Source organism: Erpetoichthys calabaricus, chromosome 8 (genome assembly GCF_900747795.2).
Source record: "Erpetoichthys calabaricus chromosome 8, fErpCal1.3, whole genome shotgun sequence".
In the NCBI taxonomy this organism is placed as follows: Eukaryota; Metazoa; Chordata; class Cladistia; order Polypteriformes; family Polypteridae; genus Erpetoichthys; species Erpetoichthys calabaricus.
In genome coordinates this window covers 130,450,086-130,474,363 of record NC_041401.2, presented here as the reverse complement: position 1 = coordinate 130,474,363, position 24,278 = coordinate 130,450,086, and the positions used below count along the sequence as shown (strand labels likewise).

Here is a 24,278-nt window from a genome sequence, read left to right as displayed (position 1 = left end):
TGGTAGCTGTGTGCACGAGCATTGCATTTAACACTGATGGGGATTTATGTAGTGGAAGTGCGTGGAAGTTGGCTTACGCACAGTTTTGTGCATCTTGAGTTTTTTGTGTGTACGCACATTTCAACTTTTGTCCATATGCCATGATTTTATGTGAATTCTACGCACCACGTTATACATGAGGCCCCAGGTATTTTGTGTATTCTGACAACTAAAATGGATAATGGACATATGGATTGTGTGATGCGTGTTATGTGGGAATTTTTCTTTTTTTTTTATTGGTTGTTTTTTTCACATTGTTTGGCATCGTCCAGAATTGATCAATGCTGGGTTCCATTCAGTTTGAGTCTTTGCTATGTACTTTCTTCAGTCAAAGATAAGATTACAATTTTTTTGCAGTACATTCTAATTCAATAATTGCTAAGCACACCCTAATTCAACTAAATATTTTTCATTGATTTATGTCTCAAAATTTTTTTTTAAATGTACCCAGTGCAGATCCAACTTGTGAGAAATGACAGCAGGCGCCTGCTTTGCTAGGCCACAGGTTTTGGAAATGCCCTACACTTGTATAGCCTTGGATTTAAAATCACTCCTCTAATGGCTTAAGAGTGATATTTATGGTAATACCAGATAGAATAAAAGCAATGAAAAATCCTGTAATATTCTTTACCACATTACCTGCATAGAGACATTTTGCTCATCTGAAAAACTTCAAATCCACCTTCTATAATTCAGTGGAAATATGTTCTATATTATTTCAGAATGGGGGAAAAAATCATTTACAGGGATCTGATTAAAGTCTTTTTTACAACTTGCTGACACATGAATATTGATTTAATGATGTCATCAACAGTATAAAAGGTTTTAGAGTTGAGTCTTAGGCATTCATGATTTGTTATTATACAAATTTACTTAGGCAGTTAATTTCATTTTGTAGCAGAATACTATAAACATTTGTGAAAGGCGCTATATCAGCACCGACCCGACACAGACTGACACCGGAGGCACACGTAAAATAAAACACAAAGATTTGTTTTCTTTACCTGTGGGGCACGTCTTCCCCGTGTCCCATAGGCACTACACAGTCCCGCACTAAGCACACCAAATAAATCCAAACAAAATACTCTTCCTCCATTCCTCCCAGGCAGTTTTGTCCTCCTCCTCCTGACTCTGGCGCCTTGAGTGGAGGCTCCTCTTATAGCCCACCCAGGTGTGGCTACATCACAGCCCAGGCGATCTCATTAAGTCCTTGCAGCTCCCACTGGCGGTGGCCACGGAACCCAACAGGGATGAGCTCCAAAGTCCCATGCCTGTGGCCCCGATGTACCACCAAGTGTTCTGGGGGACGTAGTGTGGATCCCATGGCTGCTACCCTGGCTCTAGTGTCAAAGGGGCGTGCCGGCCAGGCATGGGTCCCAACTGTCCGCCACACAGTATAAAAGAAAACATTCCAATCTAAACTCTTGTAATTTTTCAGCTGGCTCAGATTTGCTCACTGGTTTAGCTGATTTAAGATTTTCCTTATAAATGGGTCACACCTTTAGCATTACATGGCCAGAGCTACCCAGCAGTGTGCAAGGTGGAGCCCAGGATATGTCCTTTATAGTGCAGTTATCGAAAGTCTTCCCAGATGTGTGTAAGTCTTACTTCTTCTGGTAGAGCATTTAACTGTAACTGTTTAATTGTGAAAAGTAGCCAATCAGCTTCCTTTATACAAAGTTGCCTATCACTGTAATCAGGGAGTTCAGCTGACTGTACATCAAATTTGTGATATAATCTTCCAACCACTGCTGTGCTTCATTTATGTTCACCTCAGATGGGATGTAAACCCTGATGAGAATTGTTGAAGAAAACTGTCTAGGTGAAAACAATGACCTACAGTTAATAGCAAACAATTCCAGATTGCAGGAGCAGTGCTTCAACAATAATTTCATTAATATAGCAGCAGACACCACAACATTTTGACTTGTTTCAAAGATGTTCGTGTCTAAGGCAGGCACAATGTAGTTGTGATGCTGTGTTGGTAATTAATGCATTTAGCCATGCTTCCACAAGGCAATATGCTGAAGTGAAAAATAATCCTTGCTTGTTGTGTTCTCATTAATGTTTTTTTTTTTTGCCTTATATAATCTTTTTCTGGTTAATGGGTTTTCCCCATTTTGAAACCCAGATTTACAAGCTTCACTTTAATGTGCAAGCTTTTTTAATTTCTTTTTTTTGTATCATACCACTGTTTTAGCATTTCAGTGGGTATCTAATGGGTCAGTAGGAAGCATTGTGTTGCTACTGACTGATTCTCAGGAGGCACCACAAATCACATCACAAAGACTTGCTAATAAATTCCAGCACAGCTTTATTAGTTCTTTGTGCAAGATTATGGATTTGACCTGTGAACTCTTGTTAGGTAAGTGCTTTAAGTTCAAGACTAAGATCAAATTGTGGAAAACTGAACCTGAAAAGTTTTTGGCTCTGATTATATTATTGTGCCCTAAATACCCCTAGCTAATCTTGTTTGACCACAATAAAGCACTGTATTTTTTTATTGCAATACGTAGTCTATTTAGAAGACTTTTTGTTCAGCTTTCTATCTAGAAAACCATGTACAGCTCCTGGCTTGCTACTAAAAACATCTAGTATTTGCTCACCCTCATTTTGTCAGCAGTATCTTTGAAGAAGACCGCTGGAAATTAAAAAGCAGATGAAGACCATTTGTGTTCCAGTCCAGTTGAGCCACTTGAAACACTTACATCTAGCATAATACTTACTCCTTGGTTAGTATGACTTTTCCTTCCTGCAGAATATGGCAGACATGACAAAGAATATTTGCTGTTGCTTCAGCTCGATAATTGGCTTGTCTAGATTTTCTCTATATGCACAAAGGCGATGTAGCAGTAAGACAAGTGTCACATCTGAGGGATAAGGACATTGCAAAATATAATATGTGACAGATGGATGGGGCCCTTTCCTAGCAGGGATAGGGTCAGGGGAGCAGATATACACAGGGCATTGCCTCCCCTGGTGCACTAGATGGTGTAGCAGCACTTCAGATCCTCGCAGAGCTCCCTGTTGGGTTCTGTGGAAGCCGCCAGGGAGAGCTGCAGAGCCTTACTTTGGGCTCTCTCTCACCACACCTGGGAGTAATTCCAAACCAGGCACCTGGAGCACTTCCAGGTGCAGCTTAAATGGACCTGCCTGCCTTCATTCCGGGAGCCAGAGTCAGGAGGAGTGGGGCATCAATTGTGTTTATTGTACTTTGGACTGTGCTCTTTGCTTGGCCAGTGGGAAACAAGAAAGGAAAGTGTTCCCCACTAAAAATCAAAGACTTGTGTGTGCTGGACTTGTGCCTGTGTCCGTTGTGTTGGGGTCTTGGGGAGCTGACACATCCAATAGGGGTTACAAATGGTAAACACTTCTGAGTTGTGCCACTTGATTGTATTGTGACAGTGCATCCTGATTTTGATTAAACAGAAACTATTGCCTAAATATAAAGATTTTGGAGAGGAGAAGAAATTAGTTTATTTAATTATTTATTATAGGATGTTCTTCTTATTTGCCCACTCCCATTCAAATCACATTTTTTGGTTTCATGAACAGGTTCTTGATTTTTTCAGGCCACCTTTCCTACTACATGAACAAGTCATGCTGTACATTTGAAATATGCTTTTTCACCATAATGCCAGATGCAGGTCCACTCAAATTGCCTGTTTGTATAGTGTTTACTTTCTTGGACCTATCTTTCCCTGTCTCATGCTTGATGATTCCTAGTCAATTCCCTGGTGCAATGCATAAAGCCTACAGGTCACAGCCCTACATCTACAATATACAGTAGATCCTTTTAAGACTTTGCTAATTTGTTACTGAAGTTATTGTTAATATGTGTAAATTCATAAACAAATGTATATTATAAAACTGAGTTGTATTTTACAGTCAATTTTCTCAGTGTTTGGGTTTTCTTCTAAGTTTAGCTTTCCTGTGATTTTGATTGTTTTCTGCTAGATGCATCAATAAGTAAAATTAGCATAGATAAAGACAAATTCTAACATGAGCTTCAGTAGGCTTTGCGCCTTAGGCACCAAGTTACCCAAAGTATTCTATAACATTTCAGTAATTATTTACCGCTCTGATGCTGATCTTTCTGAAAATAGGTCATTGTGATAGCAATTGACGGGAAGAATTCATAATTAATTATAGAATTACGGTATTTGAGGGTTCCGCTAAACTGTCTCTTTCTTTTGCACAATGTGGCTCAAAAACTAATCAGCACATTGTCATCTCATAACAGGCTTAAGTTTTGAGTTTGGTATTTTCCCATCCAGCCGTTTTAACTCTAGACCATCCTCAAGAAACTGTGACACACCAATACACACACATCATTGAGATATTGATGTTTTCGGTATCAGGGGACCCTAAAACTCTGAGATCTGTCAAAAACTGGAGATTTTTGACAAATCTAAAGCTTTTGTTCCTGCCCCATGGACAATAGGTGGGGGGAGGGTGCAAAGCAAAAAATGTGACGCACGTCTGAATTCTCAGCATTACTAAGTGATGGAATTAAATGGAAAATACTGAACAAGTGACCGGGTGTTTGCTAAATTTATTATTAACTTAATTACCAATTGCACTTTAACAAATTCATTAAATAGCACTGGTTTTCATGCTTTCTAACAGGATGTTTTTAATTTTAAAGCATTCTGTTTTGGCTTGTTCATGTTGTATCTCACTTTGAATTATGCAGTAAATAAACTGCTCAAAAAAATTAAAGGAACACTTTGAAAACACAAAATGCTGGATATCTATACAGATATGGACTGGGTAACATGCTAGGAACAAAAGGATGCCACATCGTTTGATGGAAATGAAAATGATCAACCTACAGAGGGCTGAATTCAAAAGACACCCACTCCAAAAATCAAAGTGAAATGATTGAATGATGCGGTAGGATAGTCCATTTTGCCAAAATTTCATTGCAGCAACTCAAAATCGTACTCAATAGTTTCTTTGCCCCCCACGTGCTTGTATTCTTGCCTGACAATGTTGTGGTATGCTCCTAATAAGACGACAGATGGTGTCCTGGGGGATCTCCTTCCAGACCTGGACCAGGGAATCACTGAGCTCCTGGACAGTCTGAGGTGCAGCCTGGCATCATCGGATTGACCAAAACATAATGTCCCAGAGGTGTTCAATTGGATTTAGGTCAGGCGAGTGTAGGGGCCAGTCAATGGTACCAGTTCCTTCATCCTCCGGGAACTGCCTGCATACTCTTGGCACATGAGGCCGGGCTTTATCGTGCACCAAGAGAAACCCAGGACCCACTGCACCAGCATACAGGTCTGACAATGGGTCCAAGGAATTCATCCCTATATCTAATGGCAGTCGAGGTGCCTAGCCTGTAGACGTCTGTGTGTCCCTCCATGGATATGCCTCCCCAGGACAAAAATATCTCCTCTCAATTCATTATCAATTCAGTTGATGCATCAGATGAAATTAAATGATGAGATATTTTATTCTGAGTTGCCTGTCCATAGTAAAACTTTTTAATGAATAAGGACAGTTTTCTCTTAGATGTAATGATTTAATTAATTATTTACATTAGTATATGTTGAAGTTTCTTTTATTTTGTTCTCAATTTTCTAAGGCAGTGTATCATGGTCTTTCTCTCTTAGGATATTGACTGGGTCCAGACAGAGAAGCATGTGTTTGAACAAGCTTCCAATAATCCGTTCTTGGTTGGGCTTCACTCCTGCTTTCAAACTGAGAGTCGGTAAGATGTGTGTAAGGTCTCTTTACCATAGTTTCAGATCCATGTATAATTGATTGTGTGTATACTACTGGAGTTTTATGAGTGTAGAGTATTGATATGGAAGAGTTTGTTCACTACTGATTTCTGAATTAATCTTCACTGGTTGTTTGAATTATGAATTATCTATTATAACCCTAATTTTGTTGATGTACTGCACATGCATCCAAATTTGTTACCTGAAATCTGAAACTAAGAGGTATGTTTTTACCTAATTGTTTTATATTCATATAGGTATAAAATAAATAATGTTTTGCTTTTATAAATATGAGTTTTAGAGTAAATAAATTGGCGACAAGCAGACCAACTTGGCATCTTGATAAATTGGAGGATAAAGTTTGAAGGTACAATGATGCCAGTAACATGAATGAAAATTGAATTTGTTTCTAAGTTGCCCATTGTCAAGATTAAAGCAAACCACATGCTACAATGGCACCTAAACATTTCAGAGGAAGTCATAAATACACATATGTGCAGAAACATTTCAATCCTATACATGACTACTTTGAAAGCCAATAATGACTGTATTTTTTGTAACTATTAGCAAAGCAATACAGGACTTTGCAAATGGATATAGTCTTAGAAGTGTAAAACTCTGATTGGAGACATGTTCACAGAAAGATTCATGATTATTGCAAGACACATTGCAGCAAGATGACACATTTCATTAATAGCAAAATCTGGATTTACATAAAACCACATGGATTTGCAAACTAAGGAAATAAATTGGTTTATATATACAAAAACAAGGCAAATTTTAATGTATATTATGGTAATAAAGCAAAATATCATTACAGAATATGCTGAAAGAAAAAAAGCGCAATTTGAAATTCCAAATTGAAAATGTAGACCAAAATCTCTGATAGTCTGAAAAACTAGTATGTAGGAGTATTTTGGACAAAAATAAATAAATATGCAAATAAATTAATGTATTGTGACAATAGCTAAAACCCAATGATATGTGAGCATAAATTAAATGTTTAATGAATTATTGTTGCTTATTTCTTTATGTACTTTTTAAAATTCATTCTTTATGTGACATTGCAAGTCACAGGAAATATGCCCAGAACATTCTTTAGTATAAATCTTTGGCCATCAAAGGCCTCATTCGCAGCAAGTCCTTCAGATACAGAGTTCCAATGCCGAATTCAGAACTTCTTAAAACGGTCAACACACAGTACTAGCTAAAGGTCTCAACTTTGGCAGATAGAAATAATGAATTTTATGTTTCATATTGCATTTGATGTCACTGAAATAATAAATTATGTAAGGTACGTAAAAGTCAACCAAAAACATTTTTCATGGCACATTTACTTTACTCTCACACACAATTTTGTTATTATTGTTGTCACATTTCACAGTGCATTTATGTGCATATTTATTTTGTCTGAAGTATTTCTTCATAAACTAAAGCCAAATGCAATTGACCATGAAAGTGATGTGCTTTGCTTAATTAAAGCAAACTGGAAATTTTAAAGTGAAACCAAGCAGGTATCTTGCAATAATTTAGATGTCTTTGAAATACATTGTGCCTTTAGTGAGATTTATGGCAAGTCAAACTAACATTTACAGTTATCTCAAAATGGATTTTAAGATATGTGGAAATGCATTTTAGATATCTCAAACTGAATTACAGTTATTTGAAAATGCATTGATCTGAATCTGAAATGCATTTTATGATATCTCAAATAGATTTCATGATATCTTGAAACTCTGTACATTTTGAGACATCTTGAAATAAGTTCCTGTGCTTATTGAGATGTCTGAAATACATTTCAAGATATCTTAAAATACATCTGCAGGCATTTTAAGATATCTGAAATACATTTTTGGGTATCTTAAAATAACTTTCTGCACATTTCAAGATACATCAAATACCTTTCAAGATATCTTGAAATCACTTCATGTAAAATTTCTTATTCTTTCAATGAAACTTCCTGTCTATTTTAAGATATCTCAAACATTTCAAGATATTTTAAGATATCTGAAATTCATTTTGAGATCTCTAAATGTTAGTTTGGCTTGCCATAGAGATTTCTTCTTGAAATGAACACATTTACAAGTCAGTACAACAGTTATCACAGCACATAGTCAAAACATTGAAACAAAAAGCAATGCACAAAATAACATATTTGTTACTGTGTCTCAAACTTTTTATGCAAAAATGAAAAGAATAACAATACATAAACCCTTCACATTGGTCTAAGGACACTAAATAAGGTTCTTAGATATCTCACTGGCATGTGACCTCCTTAGAAAGCCTCCTTATTTGGGCAATGTAAAAAAGTATTCTTAGTCTGAGATAATAAAGATTGCAAGTTCATTTATGTGAATATAACAGCTACCTTGGTACTTTCTGGGCAGTGAGGAGGTGTGATACAGCTAGCTGTGTCTGGATAATAATACCAGTGAAGGCAACAGGATATGTTGCAAGCATTCTTGGGACAAAGCATACTATGTGTTGTCTTGCATATGATGTTATGCAATATGAAAATAATATACTAAAGAGATCAAGATAAATTTAGTCGAAGCTAATAGTATAATTCAGTTTAACCTATTATTGCATTTCTATTTACAAGAACAGAGCATTTCAAAACATTTCACATGTATGACCTAATTAATGTACAATAAAGTATAAACACCATGCAGTGTTAACAGGAAACATTCAAAATAAAGAAGGGAATGGGTGAGGACAATTAAGTGATTTTCCAACAGGGCTGATTGTTGTCAAGATATTTAATGGTAAAGCCTGCTCTGTTAGAGTGGACAATTAAACCTGATAATGATGATTAGGACTAAATTCATTTCAAAGGTAACATCAAGAGTTTGTGTAAATTCAGCCAACCTCAGTTCAAGTTCTTCTCACTAAAACCAGTCAACATTGTCTTGCTGTTTACAGAATTAACACTAAGAATTTTGTTTTTAATATGTTTAGGGTCGCATTCTTTTTCCCCATCCATAGTTTTGGGGGTTCTGCTTTGTCCAGTTTGAAACAAATTCAGGACAGTATCACACCAACCAAAACCCATAACTAAAGTTGCTAGGGTTTTACATTTTTTATCTAGGTCACTCAACTCTGTTTTGCACAGTATAGTATGTTTTGACAGACATGACATGGTGAAGATTCTGGTCACAGACAATAAGTCACAGTTGACAGGACATAAATATAAGCAATTTGAAAGTAATTGTTAGTTTACATCTTGCCATTTTCATAGTTAAAGCAATGGAAAAACTACAATTACAAAAACTCATAAAATATGGCATGGTGAATTGATCAACATTGTTGCCTCATAGTTACAAAACTTCTGGCTTCACACTCCAGACAAAAGACTGTCCCAGTGCAATTTGCATGTTCTATCCATCTCAGCTGCATTATTCCCTTCTAAGTCTTGAATGTTCTTCAAAGCTGATGAGACAGAAAAGTTTGAAATACCACTAAAATACCACTTGCATATGACATACTTACAGTATATGTTATATGCACATGATATTTGCATGTACTGTATTTGATTTACTTAGGTGCTTCCTTACAGCATACATTTTAAGAGTGTAATAGAATTTGATCAAGAAGAGCATATAAAATTAACTGAGCAACATATAAACCACAGGGAAAAAATAAATGAATATCTAAACATTAAAGTATAACTCTAATTTTAATAAACATCCAAATACAGGCAAGTAATGTGATAAACATTTTATGATCTGATTTTTGGAATCAATAATTCATCTAATTAATAACTGCAAATATATTGAACCTACCTGCAAGATGGTAAATAAAATTTAACATCAAAGGTATGTTAAATCACTGATTTTGCTGCCTTCTCCTGCATACCAATTTACATAAAAATTCTATATAGTCTGAAATATGGGTCCAGTAATGTTCTGTACCATCTGTAGCACGCCTGGATCAATCATGGAACAGTTATCATAACAGACAACAATGAAATGGATGTGTACTCTCATGTAGGAATTGTACCCAGGAAAAAACATCTGAAAAGAGAGCTGCTATCTGATCAGTTCATGCTCTGAATATGCAACCCGAAATATATTCTGATCATGTGGCTTTGCAAATATTCATGGTCTTTTATTGCTTTCTTTGTATTATTAGCCCAAAAAGATAGCATCTAATTGACCAGGGGTGTGTTTCCCAAAAGCACTGTAACACTAAAAGCATTGTAAACTCTGGAGTTAATATATTTAGACAGAGTATGGTTGCAATAAAGAAAGTCAATCCAGAATAACATCTGTTGAATCCTATATTAGAGTCTTTGACCTCCACCACATAAACCCAGCACTTGCACATTATTAAAATTAATTAAATCATTGGGCTGAAGTTGGTACCCCTTTGTATATCCAGCCTCTTGGATCATTGTTACATCTGCTGTAAAGGTTCTTAGCCATGAACAGGGGTTTTTTGCAGTCACTAAAGATTTCTTACACTTTTTACACTTTAACTGTTGTTTGCTGGTGTCCCCATCGTGCTTACCTGTTGACATTCAATAATAACCTTTAGGCTGGGGTCAAAGAACAGTAAAATACAGCACTTGTGGAGTGGTAGAATGCAGGCTATAGGCATACCTACTGTATAAAAAATGTGTCACTGCTGTCTTTGCAAATAGTAATGTGCTTTGCATTGCATTACACAAGCTGAAGTTATTCCATATATACTTCTGAAACAATCATAATACATAATTTCTTTTTCTTAACCCAGTTATGCAGGACAAGGTTATGTGGGGACTGGAGTCTATCCCAGCAAACATTGGGCTCAACGCAAGAACAACATCTGAACTGGACACCAGTCAATTTCAAAGTGTAGATTTGAACGCACACACACATAAAATAGGGCTAATATAACACCACTCCACCTAACCTTCATGTCTTTGGACTATGAAAGGCAACTGGAGCACAGGGAGGAAACTAGGGCACAAAGAACATTCAAACTCCATGCAGGGAACACCTTTTCGGCTGGCTAAATGATTAAATTTGCGTGTCCCAATGATCCTAGAAGCTCTGTTGTCCAGGGCTTTATGCCCCTGGTAGGGCAACCCAAGGCAAACTGGTCCTAGGTGAGCGATGAGACAAAGTGCGGTTCACAATAACCTCCTATGATGAATAAAAAATTTGGATGGCGTTTTCCCTCGCCCGGACGCGGGTCACCGGGGCCCCCCTATGGAGCCAGGCCTGGAGGTGGGGCTCGATGGCGAACGCCTGGTGGCCGGGCTTGCACCCATGGGGCTCGGCCGGGCACAGCCCAAAGAGGCAACGTGGGTCCCCCTTCCCATGGGTTCACCACCTATGGGAGGGGCCAAGGAGGTCAGGTGCAGTGTGAGTTGGGTGGTGGCCGAAGGCAGGGACCTTGGCAGTCCGATCCTCGGCTACAGAAGCTGGCTCTTGGGACGTGGAATGTCACCTCTCTGAAGGGGAAGGAGCCTGAGCTTGTGTGCGAGGTTGAGAGGTTCTGGCTAGATATAGTCAGGCTCACCTCGACGCACAGCTTGGACTCTGGAACCAATCTCCTTGAGAGAGGCTGGACTCTGTACCACTCTGGAGTTGCCCCTGGTGAGAGGCGCCGAGCGGGTGTGGGCATACTTATTGCCCCCTGACTTGGAGCCTGTACATTGGGGTTTACCCCGGTGGACGAGAGGGTAGCCTCCCTCCGCCTTCGGGTGGGGGGACGGGTCCTAACTGTTGTTTGTGCATATGCACTGAACAGCAGATCGGAGTACCCACCCTTTTTAGAGTCCCTGGAGGGGGTGCTAGAGGGCATACCTTCTGGGGACTCCCTTGTACTGCTGGAAGACTTCAATGCTCACGTGGGCAATGACAGTGAGACCTGGAAGGGCGTGATTGGGAGGAATGGCCCCCACGATCTGAACCCGAGTGGCGTTTTGTTATTGGACTTCTGTGCTCATCACGGATTGTCCATAACAAACACCATGTTCAAGCATAGGGGTGTTCATATGTGACACCCTAGGCCTCAGTTTGATGATCAACTTTGTGGTCGTGTCGTCGGACTTGCGGCCACATGTCTTGGACACTCGGGTGAAGAGAGGGGCGGAGCTGTCAACTGATCACCACCTGGTGGTGAGTTGGCTTCGATGGTGGGGGAGGATGCCGGTCAGGCCTGGTAGGCCCAAACGTGTTGTGAGGGTCTGCTGGGAATGTCTGGATGTCTGAATGTTTTGTGGACTTGGAAAAGGCGTTCGACCTTGTCCCTCTGGGAATCCTGTCGGGGTGCTCCGGGAGTATGGGGTACCGGACCCCCTGATAAGGGCTGTTCGGTCCCTGTACAACCGGTGTCAGAGCTTGTTCCGCATTGCCGGCAGTAAGTCGAACCCATTTCCACTGAGAGTTGGACTCCGTCAGGGCTGCCCTTTGTCAACGATTCTGTTCATAACTTTTATGGACAGAATTTCTAGGCGCAGCCAGGGTGTTGAGGGGGTCCGGTTTGGTGGACTCAGGATTGGGTCACTGCTTTTTGCAGATGATGTTGTCCTGTTTGCTTCATCAGGCCGTGATCTTCAGCTCTCTCTGGATCAGTGAACTCAGCAACACAAAAAGACCTGGACGTCCACGGAAGACAACAGTGGTGGATGATCGCAGAGTCACTTCCATGGTGAAGAGAAACCCCTTCACAACAGCCAACCAAGTGAACAACACTCTCCAGGGGGTAGGCGTATCAATATCCAAGTCTACCATAAAGAGAAGACTGCATGAAAGTAAATAGAGAGGGAGAACTGCAAGGTGCAAGCCACTCATAAACCTCAAGAATTGAAATACTAGACTGGACTTTGCTAAAGAACATCTAAAAAAGCCAGCACAGTTCTGGAAAAACATTTTTTGGACAGATGAAACCAAGATCAACCTCTACCAGAATGGTGGCAAGAAAAAAGTATGGAGAAGGCGTGGAACAGCTCATTATCCAAAGCATACCACATCATCTGTAAAATACGGTACAGGCAGTGCGATGGCTTGGGCGTGCATGGCTACCAGTGGCACTGGGACACTAGTGTTTATTGATGATGTGAGACAGGACAGAAGCAGCCGAATGAATTCTGAGGTGTTCAGAGACATACTGTCTGCTCAAATCCAGCTAAATGCAGTCAAATTGATTGGGCGGCGTTTCATGATACAGATGGACAATGACCCAATACATACAGCCAAAGCAACCCAGGAGTTTATTAAATGGCCAAGTCAGTCACCTGATCTTAACCCAATTGAGCATGCATTTCACTTGTTGAAGACTAAACGTCAGACAGAAAGGCCCACAAACAAACAGCAACTGAGAGCCGTTGCAGTAAAGGCCTGGCAGAGCATTAAAAAGGAGGAAACCCAGCATCTGGTGATGTCCATGAGTTCAAGACTTCAGGCTGTCATTGCAAGCAAAGGGTTTTCAACCAAGTATTAGAAATGAACATTTTATTTCCAGTTATTTAATTTGTCCAATTACTTTTGAGCCCCTGAAATGAAGGGATTGTGTTAAAAAAATGGCTTTAGTTGCCTCAGATTTTTATGCAATCGTTTTGTTCACCCCACTGAATTAAAGCTGAAAGTCTGCACTTCAACTGCATCTGAGTTGTTTCATTTAAAATTCATTGTGGTAATGTACAGAACCAAAATTAGAAAAAAGTTGTCTCTGTCCAAATATTTATGGACCTAACTGTGGATTAGTGTGGGGCACAACAAGATTGCCAGAATCAGAGGACCTTAGTGGGCGGACAGGCACGTAGTGATGGTGAAGGTCACTGATGTAGTTTGGCGCAAGGTCGTTTAAGGCTTTGTAGGTTATTAGTAGGATTTTATATTCTATTCTGTAAGACGCAGGGAGCCAGTGAAGGCGGAGCAGGATGGGTGTGATGTGCTCACTGCTGCTGGTCCGTGTAAGGACTCCTGCAACCAAGTTTTGAATAAGCTGGAGCTGTGATATAAGATTAGAAGGGGCACCTGCCAGCAGCAAGTTACAATAATCGATGCGGGATGTGATAAAAGTATGGACAAGATTCTCAGCATTACAGAAGGAGAGGAAGGAGCGAACACGGGATATGTTACAGAGGTGAAAGTAAGAAAGTTTCTTAATGTGGTTTATATGGGCGGAATAAGAAAGGAGGAATCAAAAATGACACCAAGATTCTTTGCAGTAGAGGCAGGTCTGATGAGATCACCGCCAAGATGGACTGGGAAGGAGCACATTTTATTAAGTTGTACTTTAGTCCCAATTTGCAGGAGGTCAGTTTTGTTGCAATTTAATTTTAAAGAGTTCTGCGCCATCCAGGTATTAATTTCACTGAGGCAGATTGTGAGCTGAGAAAGCTCTGATGAAGTTCCACTTTTAACATTGAAATAAAGTTGATTATCGTCTGCATAAAAATGATAACCCAGTCCATAGCTACGAATAATATGGCCCAGGGGAAGCATATAAATACAGAAGAGAAGAGGGCCGAGGACAGAGCCCTGAGGAACTCCTTGTGTTACTGGCGCTGACCTGGACCTGCTGTTGCCAAGACTAACAAACTCTTGCCTACCAGTCAGATAGGACTTGAACCACTGGAGAGGGCAGTGCCAGAGATACCCAGCATGTTCTCCATTCTGGACAGTAGAATGTCATGTCTGACAGTGTCAAATGCTGCACTGAGGTCTAATAGAATTAATATGCTGGTTTGTCCAGAGTCTGCTGCCATAAGCAAATCATTGGTTACCCGTAGCAGAGCAGTTTCACAGCTGTGCTGCGCCCTGAAACCAGACTGAAAGGGTTCCATCAAATTATTAGAAGTTAAGTAGTTAGTGAGTTGGGAAGCTACAACACGCTCAAGAGCTTTTGACAGAAAAGGTAAGTGGGAAATTAGCCCGAAAGTTGTTAAGATTGTCAGCATCAAGACCAGACTTTAACACTGGGGTTACAGAAGTGATTTTAAAAGTGATCGGCACAGAGCCTGTGTTAAGGGATGAGTTTATTATTGTTGTAATAGGGATTATGGCATGAAAGCAGGATTTAAGTAGTCTGCTGGGGATGGGGTCCAGTACACAAGTAGTCGGCCTCATGTTACAAAGCAGTTTATTAACAAACGCAGATGTGACTGGTGAGAACTTAGAGAAGGAGCTGGATGGAGTGGGAAAACAGGAAGAGATATAAACAGATTATGTATTTTATGATCTTTAATTTTGTTACGGAAAAAGTGGAGGAATTCCTCACAGACTTCAGTAGAAGATGTAGTTGGGCCAGATGCGGGTTCGATTAGTTTATTAACAACAGAAAACAAAACCCTTGGGTTATCGTGGCCACTTTGTATTATTCTGCCATAATGGGTGTTCTTGGCAGCAGTTAGTGCTTCTCTGTAAGCTCTTTGGTGGTCAGAGAAAGCCTGGATGTGTACGGTGAGGCCAGTCTTACATGACATTCTCTCAAGGCGTCGGCCAGCTGCTTTCATAGATCGCAATTCTGAATTATACCAAGGAGCTGAACGCTTAAAGGAAACCTCCTTGTGTTTTAAAGGTGCTGTTGTATCTAATGCTGAATGAAGGGCTGTGTTATAGTTGTATATAATGGCAGTCAAGGTGCCGTTGTTTAGCCTGTAGTCTAGGTCTGTGCGTCCCTCCATGGATATGCCACCCGAGACTATATATATTTATACAGTATTTATACAGTATATATACAGTATGTATATGTATATATATATATATATATATACTTTGAGTAGTGAGAAAAGCGCTATATAAATGCAAAGAATTATTATTATTATTATATATATATATGAGTGTGTACGCCTGATGAGAATTAGGGTGAAACACGTGTCGCGTACTCTTTGCATTATTTGACAGTAAAACTACTTCAACCATATATATATATATATATATATATATATATATATATATATATGCTCAAAAAAAGTAAAGGAACACTTTGAAAACACATCAGATCATGCTGTATATCAATAGTGATATGGACTGTGTAATGTGTTAGGAATGAAAGGATGGCACATCGTTTGATGGAAATGAAAATTATCAACCTACAGAAAGCTGAATTCAAAGACACCCCGAAAATCAAAGTGAAAAAATTTTGCAGCAGGCTAGTCCATTTTGCCGAAATTTTACTGCAGCAACTCAAAATCGTACTCAGTAGTTTGTATGGCCCCCATGTGCTTCTTTGCATGTCTGACAACATCTGGGCATGATCCTAATGAAATGATGGATGGTGTCCTGGGGGATGTTCTCCCAGATCTGGACCAGGGCATCACTGAACTCCTGGACCGAAACATAATGTCCTAGAGGTGTTTTATTGGATTTCGGTCAGACCAAGGTTATTATAGTTTTGCCTTTTTATATTAGTTTTTATTTCTATATTTTTTCTGACCTTACTTGGAAATTCAGTTTAGTTTTAGTTTTCCTTCATCATGTATTTTTAGTTTTAGTTTAGTTTTTATTTTACAAAGACATTTCGATTTTATTTTTATATATATTAGTTTCAGTTTTAGTTTTAGTAATTATAGTATGATTAAAGAGCTAATATGGAATTTCGTTTTTGTGTCACAATGAGACAGAACTATACACTTAACAGGTTTGGATAAATTATGAATTTAATGTTAGTGGATCCCCGTGTCTGCGTGGGTTTCCTCCGGGCGCTCCGGTTTCCTCCCACAGTCCAAAGACATGCAGGTTAGGTTGATTGGCGATTCTAAATTGGCCCTAGTGTGTGCTTGGTGTGTGAGTGTGTTTGTGTGTGTCCTGTGGTGGGTTGGCACCCTGCCCGGGATTGGTTCCTGCCTTGTGCCCTGTGTTAGCTGGGATTGGCTCCAGCAGACCCCCGTGACCCTGTGTTCGGATTCAGCGGGTTGGATAATGGATGGATGGATGTTAGTGGATGCTTGCTACACTACACAACACACTTTACTATTTGGTTTTGTTTTTGTCTTACAAAAGCAAGCATAATCAAAACCAGGTACTGAATATGAACAATTTTACACAATTTCATCATTTTTAAAATATTTTTATATCATTTGTGCTGAACAAATCTGCGCTGACTGTTAGCACTTTTTTCTTTTCCTTTTATTGCCCAGAATGGGCCAATTTGTACTGAAGTTTAGGTGAATTTTAAGGTTTGAGAGTTTTTTACTCTAAATGTCTACAGCACACAACATATCCCACTCCAACGACAATGTGCTTATAATGAGTGCCTTTGATATTTCATTCTAAAATCTCAAACAATGGGCTTTGTTATTTTCTACCAGCCAGATTGATCTATGATTCCATCTCAGGCTCAAACAATTTATAGACAGAATTTTGCACATGCAGGCCTAGAAAGATATAAAAAAAAATAAGAAAAGAGTTTCTACTGTGTTCGGACTGGTGTGACAATGAAAATCATGGTGGTTAAGGAAGAACAGGACTCTTAGAAGTGAATCAGTGTGCAGACCCCACCTAGCTGTATTGAGGGAAACAAAGAAAAACAAGCATGTAGTGTGAAGGTTAAGGGCAGTGAGACTTGAAAAGCCCACCATAAGAACAGTAAACCCATAATGAGCAGAGCAAGAGCAGGTAATAGGAGTATGGGCATGCACAAAATGACAGAGACAGCATCTGAGATTAAGAATAATATATAAATTATCTAAACCTGTTTATCCAGAGCAGGATCACAGGAATCTGGAGCCTAACCCAGCAGGTTTGAATGCAAGGCAGGAAAAATCCCTGGTATGCAATATGTATGATATGGCTGATGTCAAGAACAAAAAGAATATGATATTTCAACTATCTTTTGAGAGAGAGAGAGAGAGAGAGAGAGAGAGAAACATTGAAAAAACAAATATTTTAAAGCATAATTCTGCTACTGGATTATTGCCACAATATCAGATATTTTGAGCTGTGAATATGAACTAAAAGTTAAATTAATAAATATAGAATAAATACAAAAACAAATTAGTATGTTTAGCTTTTCACCACTTGGCAGACTCGCTTCCCCTAACCTACCTGTAGTTCAGTAGAGACATTGCCAACTCAGGGATTTTACAAGGTTTGCATTGCTTCATTGTTAAACGATGTTTTTAAAGCAAAAGTGATTGGTCAGCAACAATATGCTGATCTTGTATGATGACATTGTCAGTCTCTCGATCAGTGCCGTTTTATTTTCAAAAATCGGGAGTGGTCTCCCCTTGACTTTCTCGTGTACTCAGATATGGGGATGGATATTTGAGGAGTAAACCGCAAGACAATGATTATATTATGTACAATAAAGAACCACCAACAACAAATCAAATCAAATTAATAATATATTGCACAATTATTATAAAAGTAAAGTTGAATAAATTGGACTCTGTAGCTGCATGAATAAAAAAAAAATTCAGTATGTGTTCAGGTAAAGTACCACTTCCGGTTAATGGATTTGGCCCAAAAGTTAATACAGATCTACAATTCTGGTGTAACAACCACATGCCAAACTTCATCCATCTATCTAGTTGCGTTTTTGAGATCTCATGTTTATACTCACTGTGAGATGTGGCCGGCCATTCATCCCGGCCAATACCCCCACGCCGATAGATGGAGCCCTTCCGGCAGCATGGAGGTACCCCGAATTCCAGCAGGGCATCATGGCTATTGGAGTTTTCTTTCACAGCCCTACAGGATACCATGGGGGCCGCAAGGGGACGCTGCAGGGAGGCTCAGAGACTTGTATTTGCCCTATAACCCGGAAGTACGTCCTGGTCGCAGGGACAGAGGAAATGACGTGCTTCCGGGATGAAGAAAAGTTTTACCTGACCCGGAAGTGATAAAAAGGCACATGGACTTAGGGACAAACACTTCCGGGTCAAGGACTATAAAGGACTCTGGGGAATCCCAGACGGACAAGCTGAGTTGGGAGGCAGGGTGGCTAAGCGTCTGGGAGTGGAGGATTATTGTTTATTTGATTATTGGTTATTGTTTATTGGAGATTTGTGGAGTGGAGGGTGCTTTGTGCACATTATTATTATAATAAATTCAATATTTGGACTTTTACCTGGTGTCTGGCGTGGTGTCCGAGGGTTCAAGGGAGCGAGAGCACCCTTATCTGTCACAACACACGCACACACACATAGACATAATTCCAAAAAATGGTATTTTCGGACTCGGGGAGTTCTATAATGTCAAGATTCATCAAAATGTCAAAGTCGAATTTTTTTCATAATTAGTATATTTTCTCTATACGTTGTATACTTCGACTGCGAAATGGCAGGTGAATTACTGTCAACAAAAAGCAGGCACCTGAGAAATAAACTGAAACGTTACTCACTCGTGATTTTTCTGTCCATACGGTAAAGTTTTTGTTGAGCAACCCATTCCGATTTCAGGCGTTTGAATTACATCTTGATATATACAAGTGCAAAGAAACGCGACACGTAAATTGTTTTCTATTCCACACGCTTTACACGCGTATTCAGCTCTCTCTGTCACCGTAAATGCTGTGTGAACACCCAACCTCCATCACCAGCCTCCGTTCACTGGATGAATACGTGCAGGCGGCTCGTGGTGGATGGCTTTCACTTTTAGAGTTAAAAGTTATAAGGGTTAAACACTAACAGCAAGAAAATTAATTCAAAAATGAAAACTAAAATTATGTTTAGTAAATTATTTTATTTCAGTTAGTCTTTCCAGCTACTTTAATAGTTTCATTTAGTTTTAGTTTTTCAATTCAGTTTTGTTAATTATTTTATTTCAGTTTATGAAAATGTTTTTTTAATAATAGTTTCAGTTGTGATTTTAGTTTTCGTTAACTATGATAACCTTGGGTCAAACGAGTGTGGGAGCCAGTCAATCGTATCAATTCTTCATCCTTCATCCATGTCACATGAGCCGGGCATTGTCATGCACTAGGAAGAACCCAGGACCCACTGCACCAGCATAGGGTCTGACAGTGGGTCCAAGGATTTCATCCCGATACCTAATGGCAGTAAAGGTGCAGTTTAATAGCCTGTAAAGGTCTGAGTGTCCCTCCATGGATATGCCTCCCCAGACCATCACTGACCCACCACCAAACCTGTCATGCTGAACGATGTTACGGGCAGCATAATGTTCTCCACGGCTTCTCCAGACCCTTTCACATCTGTTACATGTGCTCAGGGGTGAACCTGCTGTCATCTGTGAAAAGCACAGGGTGCCAGTGGTGGACCTGCCCATTTTGGTATTCTATGGCAAATGGCAATCGAGCTCCACAGTGCCGGGCAGTGTGCACAGGGCCAACTAGAGGACGTTGGGCCCTCAGGCCACCCTCATGAAGTCTGTTTCTGATTGTTTGGTCAGAGATATTCACACCAGTGGCCTGCTGGAAGTCATTTTGTAGGGCTCTGGCAGTGTTCATCCTGTTCCTTCTTGCCCAAAGGAGCAGATTATCAGTGCTGCTGATGGGTTAAGGACCTTCTACGGCCCTGTCCAGCTCTCCTAGAATAACTGCCTGTCTCCTAGAATCTCCTTCATTCCCTTGAGACTGTACTGGGAGACACAGTAAACCTTCTGGCAATGGTACGTATTGATGTGCCATCCTGGAGAAGTTGGACTACCTGTTCAACCTCTGTAGGGTCCAGGTATCGCCTCATGCTACCAGTAGTGACACTGACCATAGCCAAATGTCAGTGGCCTCCACCTGTTAAACCATTCCTGTTTTGGGGGTAGACTCATTGTTGCCCCTCTAGTGCACCTGTTGTTAATTTCATTAACATCAAAGCAGCTGAAACTGATTAACAACCCCCTCAGCTACTTAACTGACCAGGTCAATAGCCCAGAAGTTTCATTGACTTGATGCTATACTCTGATTAAAAGGTGTTCCTATCTGTGTGTGTGTAAATACAGTGCCCTCCACCCCTTGTAAAAATTAGTAAGAAGGGTTACAAAAAAAATCACTGTTTGCTGTAGAACTGTTATCTTGCACTGAAAAATGAGAAACATCTGACTTTTAATTGAAACAAGTTCATTCAAAGAAAAACAAAGCCCTCATCAAGAAATAAATATTTTTAACAAAAACACATGTACCACAATTGTTGGCACCATTGAAAATAAATGTGAAACAATCTAACTGAAGCATGTTTCCCATTTATATTGGACATTGTTAAGTTGATTGCCGTGTATAGGAACTTTCCAGCTGAAATCAATGACTTTCCGATTAACTGAGATACAACTTTGAGGAGACAGAACCAAATTTCCTTAGCCAACCATCATCATGGCAAAGATCCAAATGAGGGAGAAGTGTGTTGCCCTTCATAACTCAGGAAATAGTTATAAAAAAATAGCTACTTACCAGTAAATGCCTATTTCTCCAGTTTGGGCAATAATTAAAAAGTGGTAATCAGCTGTTGATTTTACCCCCATGTACAGTGAGAAGGACGGTAAGAGAGGCAATAATATCTCCAAGGATCACTTTTGGGGAATTGCAAGAAAAAGTAAAATCCTGAGGTTATCAAGTCTTCAGAACAGCCATCAGATGGCATCTCCATGCCAACAGATTTGGAAGGTATGCCAGAAAGAAGCCTTTTTCTTTCAGTTATCCACAAATGTAACTGCCTGGAGTTTGTAAAATGGTACTACAACTTTGATTGGAACTGTGTTCTATAGTCTGATGATACAAAAATTGAACTTTTTGGCAATAAATACTAAAAGTGGATTTGATGTAAAAAGGATGGATATAATGAAAAGAACCTTGTCCCAACTGTGAAATATGGTGGAGGTGGATTTGTGGGGCTGTTTTTCTTCCAAAAGCCCTGGAAACATTGTTAGGGTACATGTCATCATGGATTCCATGACATATCCATCCATCCATCCTCTTCCACTTATCATAGGTCGGGTCGTGGGAGCAGCAGCTTGCTTGAGCAGAGATGCCCAGACTTCCCTCTCCCTGGCCACTTCTTCTAGCTCTTCTGGGAGAATCCCAAGGCATTCCCAGGCCAGCTGGGAGACATAGTCCCTCCAGCGTGTCCTGGGTCTTCCCCGAGGCCTTCTCTCAGTGGGACGTGCCCAGAACACCTCACCAGGGAGGCGTCCAGGAGGCATCCTGATCAGATGCCCGAGCCACCTCATCTGACTCCTCTCGATGCGGAGGAGCAGCAGCTCTACTCTGAGCTCCTCCCGGATGACTGAGCTTCTCACCCTATCTTTAAGGGAGAGCCCAGACACCCTGCGGAGAAAACTCATTTCAACCGCTTGTATTCACGATCTCGTTCTTTCGGTCACTACCCATAGCTCATGACCATAGGTGAGGGTAGGAACATAGATCGACTGGTAAATTGAGAGCTTTGCCTTACGGCTCAGCTCCTTTTTCACCACGACAGACCGATGCAGAGCCCGCATCACTGCGGACGCCGCACCGATCCGCCTGTCCATCTCACGCTCCATTCTTCCCTCACTCGTGAACAAGACCCCAAGATACTTGAACTCCTCCACTTGTGGCATAATCTCGCTCCCAACCCTGAGAGGGCACTCCACCCTTTTCCGGCTGAGGACCATGGTCTTGGATTTGGAGGTGCTGATTCCCATCCCAGCCACTTCACACTCAGCTGCGAACCGATCCAGAAAGAGCTGAAGATCACGACCTGATGAAGCAAACAGGACAACATCATCTGCAAAAAGCAGTGACCCAATCCTGAGTCCACCAAGCTGGACCCCCTCAACACCCTGGCTGCGCCTAGAAATTCTGTCCATAAAAGTTATGAACAGAATCGGTGACAGAGGGCAGCCCTGGCGGAGTCCAACTCTCACTGGAAACGGGTTCGACTTACTGCCGGCAATGCGGACCAAGCTCTGACACCGATCGTACAGGGACCGAGCAGCTCTTATCAGGGGGTCCGGTACCCCATACTCTCAGAGTACCCCCCACAGGATTCCACGAGGGACACGGTCGAATGCCTTTTCCAAGTCCACAAAACACATGTAGACTGGTTGGGCGAACTCCCATGCACCCTCCAGGACCCTGCTAAGGGTGTAGAGCTGGTCCACTGTTCCACGACCAGGACAAAAACCACACTGTTCCTCCTGAATCCGAGGTTCGACTATCCGACGGACCCTCCTCTCCAGAACCCCCGAATAGACTTTTCCAGGGAGGCTGAGGAGTGTGAACCCTCTGTAGTTGGAACACACCCTCCGGTCCCCCTTCTTAAAGAGGGGGACCACCACCCCAGTCTGCCAATCCAGAGGCACTGTCCCTGATGTCCATGCAATGTTGCAGAGACGTGTCAACCAAGACAGCCCTACAACATCCAGAGCCTTGAGGAACTCCGGGTGTATCTCATCCACCCCCGGGGCCCTGCCACCAAGGAGTTTTTTGACCACCTTGGTGACCTCAGTCCCAGAGATGGGGGAGCCCACCTCCGAGTCTCCAGGCTCTGCTTCCTCATTGGAAGGCATGTTAGTGGGATTGAGGAGGTCTTCGAAGTACTCCCCACAACGTCCCGAGTCGAGGTCAGCAGCGCACCATCCCCACCATACACAGTGTTGACACTGCACTGCTTCCCCCTCCTGAGACGCCGGACGGTGGACCAGAATCTCCTCGAATCCGTCCGAAAGTCGTTTTCCATGGCCTCCCCAAACTCCTCCCATGCCCGAATTTTTGCCTCAGCAACCACCGAAGCCGCATTCCGCTTGGCCTGCCGGTACCTATCAGCTGCCTCCAGAGTCCCACAGGACAAAAGGGACCGGTAGGACTCTTTCTTCAGCTTGACGGCATCCCTCACCGCCGGTGTCCACCAACGGGTTCGGGGATTGCCGCCACGACAGGCACTGACTACCTTACGGCCACAGCTCCGGTCAGCCACCTCAACAATAGAGGCATGGAACATGACCCATTCGGACTCAATGTCCCCCACCTCCCTCGGGACATGGTCGAAGTTGTGCCGGAGGTGGGAGTTGAAGCTACTTCTGACAGGGGGCTCTGCCAGACGTTCCCAGCAGACCCTCACAACATGTTTGGGCCTACCAGGCCTGACCGGCATCCTCCCCCACCATCGGAGCCAACTCACCACCAGGTGGTGATCAGTTGATAGCTCCGCCCCTCTCTTCACCCAAGTGTCCAAGACATGTGGCCGCAAGTCCGACGACACGACCACAAAGTTGATCATCGAACTGAGGCCTAGGGTGTCCTGGTGCCAAGTGCACATATGAACACCCCTATGCTTGAACATGGTGTTCGTTACAGACAATCCGTGACGTTCACAGAAGTCCAATAACAAAACACCACTCGGGTTCAGATCGGGGGGGCCATTCCTCCCAATCACGCCCTTCCAGGTCTCACTGTCATTGCCCACGTGAGCATTGAAGTCTCCCAGCAGTACGAGGGAGTTCCCAGAAGGTATGCCCTCTAGCACCCCCTCCAGGGACTCCAGAAAGGGTGGGTACTCCGAACTGCTGTTTGGTGCATACACACAAACAACAGTTAGGACCCGTCCCCCCACCCGAAGGCGGAGGGAGGCTACCCTCTCGTCCACCGGGGTAAACCCCAATGTACAGGCTCCAAGTCGTGGGGCAATAAGTATGCCCA

At 41.6% G+C, this 24,278-nt stretch overlaps 1 protein-coding gene across 2 annotated transcripts in view; it reads left to right on the top strand.

Annotated features, from left to right (window-relative positions):
- The window catches only part of prkcz (protein kinase C, zeta), a 381,379-nt gene that overhangs the window by 144,480 nt on the left and 212,621 nt on the right, over window positions 1-24,278 (top strand). For both annotated transcript variants that reach the window (XM_051931388.1, XM_051931389.1), the window contains exon 5: window positions 5,664-5,761. In XM_051931388.1, coding sequence (XP_051787348.1) covers window positions 5,664-5,761 — 98 coding nt within the window. The remainder of the gene's footprint in view (window positions 1-5,663; window positions 5,762-24,278) is intronic.